This window comes from Hydra vulgaris, chromosome 01 (genome assembly GCF_038396675.1).
Source record: "Hydra vulgaris chromosome 01, alternate assembly HydraT2T_AEP".
In the NCBI taxonomy this organism is placed as follows: domain Eukaryota; kingdom Metazoa; phylum Cnidaria; class Hydrozoa; order Anthoathecata; family Hydridae; genus Hydra; species Hydra vulgaris.
In genome coordinates, this window is record NC_088920.1 from 51,270,705 (window position 1) to 51,274,684 (window position 3,980).

Sequence of the window (3,980 nt, forward strand, 5' to 3'; positions counted from 1 at the left end):
CAATGAATAAATAAGAACTTTAACTTGAACTTGAACTAAATCTTGAATTTGAATTAATTGGTACTAATTTGTTCAAGCATAACCTTAAAAAATAAGTTTTTATAACAATTTATATGTATAACTAGTTATACATATAGTTAACTATCAGGAGTTATATGTATAACTCTATGCATTTTAAAGCATATTATTTTACTTAAACATTACTTTAGATCAAATTACTTTGAAAACTGGACCCAGAGACTTTATTCCCAATTACACTGTGGTACTCCAGATTAAAAATTGAAAAGTTTCTGTAAATATCCTGTTTTTGTTCCTCAATGTACTTCGTAAGTCTCTTAAGTCTTAAGGACCTTATTATATCTAAAGTTAAAAGTTTTGGAGCATAAAAAAAGTTACAGAAACCCATCTCCATCCTATTTTTTTCTTTTTTTAATAAAGATAATTCGGAATTCTTTGACTTTCAAACCTGCATTTCTTTGTGCATTTCTTTATGCATGCAAGATTGGTTTTTGACAACATTGCAACTTGCATCAGTTAATTGTTTGCAAATAATTTACTCAAGATCTATATTCAAATAACTATTATATCATCCTAATAATACGTCTATTTGCACAAATCTTAATCTTATTTCTATAAAGAAACATAAACATTATTCGTGGTACTTACATACTTGCTTGCCATTCTCTATGTAATATAAAATTTTTTCACACAATATAAACGTAACGCAATGCTATGTCGATTTAAAAATTTTTTTTAGTTTTTTTTTAAAAAGTTGTTTTTTCAGTTTCCGGCTTTCAAATTAATTCCCATGCAAATCCCACAGGAAACCCACGTGGGATTTCCCATGTGTGTAAATACCATATGGTTCCCACATGTAACCCATATGGGATTACCCACATGGGTTTAAGGTGACACATTTCCATACGGATACCACATGGGAAAATCCGTCCCACGTAAATCCCATCAATCCCACACGGAACCCACGCGTAACCCATGTGGGACGCGGTTTTATTTTTCACTGGGTTAGCATTTTGGGTTGTGCCTTGTAAGCAGCGCGACAAAAGCTCATCATTACTTAAATCAATAAAAACCTTTTCAATTTCTTTTTTAATGACTTCAGAAATACCACCTTTTAAATTGTATTTAGACAAGCCTGATATTTTGTTAGCTTAATATTTGCACCATGAAATTGTTTTGGCCCAAATCAACCAAAAATGATTGTTGCTAAGGGCGTTGCTAAGGGAAATATTCAAAATAAAATATATGTGGAATCTTTTTTAAACAAACCTGCAGCAAGACAAATTCGTTCTCCATAAGATTTTCATAACTAACAAGCAACGTTAAACAAAATTCGTTTTAACAGTCACAACTTTTCGGGCAATTTTTGTCCAAAATTGCATTCAATTTTTAATAACTGCATCAATTTTTCTGTTTTAAACTGCATTCTCTTATATTTAAGGTATACTTTTTTAAAATAGATGAAGTGATAAAAAGGTGTAGGGAGTCTTTCTTTGAAGTGATAAAAGGGTGTATTGAGTCTTTTCTAGTTAAAGTAGTTGAAGGCGAGATACTTGTAGAATCCAAGAAAGTTTTGAGAAAAACAGCGTCTTTCTGCCTTTCATTTTAGTTTTTAAGAATAATAAGGGTACTGTTTAAATTTATTTATTCTAATCCGTAACTCACGTAAAGTGCAACTTGTAGATAAGCAATGGTCAGTTAATCATTTTATACAATTGTTTTTTATCTAAAAAATTATCCATTGTATTTTATTAAGAAGAAAGGTAACAACATTCTGGTATCAATTGAGTCATTGTTCACTTATCCCTTATAAAGATGGCTCCAAAATCTCATTCGCCAAAACCACCCCTAATGAAAGTCACTAATATAGGAAATTTCCGTCAAATAAAAGTCTTATACGTAAGTGCGACTAATGTCAAATAATCAAAACTTGCATAAGACGATTCTCACGTTCAGATTTTTTTTGATATTTTTATTCGGAAAAGTTTTTCGAGCATTTACAATGTGTTAAGTAAAAAGCTAACGGAAAATTTTTTATTTCCGCCGACTTTCGTCATAATTTCCGCAGGCTTTTTTTTTTTTTTTTTGTTGCCCTTTCTGGTATTTAAAATAAAAAAATACCTGCAAAATTATACAAGACGTTTCATTCTTTAAAACAACATCACATAATATTATATTATTATTTTACATTTGAAACCTGCAAATTTTAGAACATACAATCAGTGATGTATTAATACATCGTAGTATTTGTAATACATCTCTTCATAAAACTAAAATTGCAGGATACACGTTAATATAAAATCATATATATATACACGCATAATAAAAATTCAATAAATAGTTACTATAAATTTTTAAAACTTTTTCAAAAACTAATTTTTGGTCCTAACTCTGTTGCGTGAAACTTTATTGTCTGAATTACAAAAAATTAAAAAACTAAAATTCATATTGATTATTAAGATCGACTGTGTTTTCTGAACCAAAATCATTTTTATCAAACTCATCGAACTCGCCTGATTTTTTATGTTCTCGATCGTTGGATATCGGTGATTCAAATTTGTCTTCTTGAAAACTCATTTTTTTATCATCCATGTTGTTCTTAATTCTTAGTAACAACTCTTCAACACTTGGCAATTTTTGTGTTTTTAACTTGGACCATATTAAAACATCTGAAGTTTAGCAACAAAGAAAAATTGAGATAATAAATGACAAATACGTTACACATTTTTTATACATTTATATATAGATTTATTAGATAAAAAAACTTTTAATTTAAAATAATTAGTAAAAAGATATATAATAACTGACCATTAAAATAGATTTCGAAAGCTCCAGTTTGCAGTAATCCATTTTCAATAGTGTTGCCAATAAAAAAAACACCAACACAAGACATTATCTAAAACAGAACGAATTTTAAAAGACATCTAATAACTACACATGATTTATTCTTATATTATTTAAAGTTTTAATTATTACATACAGTTTAAGTAATATATAACTACCATTAATTTGATTATTTTTAATTTAAAAATACAAATAAAAATAATGAACCTAATTATATATAAAAGAGAACATATATAGAAAAAGTTATAAGTAAAACTCCCAAATTAATGGCGTCAAACACATAACAGATTTTCAGAATTAAAAAAAAATATAACAAACTATTTATGCAGTGGGTCAATGCGTTTATATCTACACCTATTACTCCCCTCCCTTTCCTCCTTTGAATGAAAAAAAAATCAACACAAGCTAAAGATAGAAAGTACTTTAAACGTGCTTGTAATTCAGAAATCAGATTTTTTTAAAATCAAAAACTTTTGAAAATTAGCCTTTATAATGTAATGTAGATTTAAAAAAAATGTCACATTTAGGATAGATAATGTCACTTTGACTCACTGTCTTATGCTAACAAATTACTTTATGATTTTGAGTCCATTGATAAATTTCAGGTGGATTTGGTATATTGAGATTTTGCCAAAAACTAACTCTTTCACCCAACGTTATAATAGCTAGAGCACTCCACTTCAGAATATTACTTGCTTTTGCTATATAGTTATTAACTTTAGGAGCTGGATAATTATTTCCGGAAATGGATAAGTGAGGATATCGCTGTTGAACAACATGAGCGTATTCCTCAAATACCCGTCTGTAACCTCATCCAATACTAAAAAATTTTAAAATTCTTAAATAAAATGAAAACTAATGAAAATTCAAAAAAATTTTATAACCTAAGAAAAAAAAATTTAAGTTTTTTTAAATTTTTTTTGTTTTACATGATTTAAATAATTACAAATTTTATTTAATTAAAAAACGTTTTTTATAAAATCAAACCAATTATTTAAATAAAAGAAAATAATTTTCACACACATGGTACACTATAGTACAAAGGGTTTTGAACTGTCATTAATGTTTAATGGTAAAGTAATTTTGTCACTTTATAATAGAGTGAATAAGTACTTCTG

The 3,980-nt window shown here is 27.6% G+C and overlaps 1 protein-coding gene across 1 annotated transcript; it reads right to left on the reverse strand.

Annotated features, from left to right (window-relative positions):
- Positions 1-2,147: 2,147 nt before the first annotated feature.
- On the reverse strand, positions 2,148-3,672 carry LOC100209879 (thioredoxin reductase-like selenoprotein T; the record flags this gene model as incomplete). Its single annotated transcript, XM_065788527.1, has 3 exons — positions 2,148-2,687; positions 2,827-2,914; positions 3,436-3,672. Coding segments are annotated over 3 exons (558 nt in total), but the record flags the coding sequence as incomplete, so codon positions are not given.
- Positions 3,673-3,980: the final 308 nt, after the last annotated feature.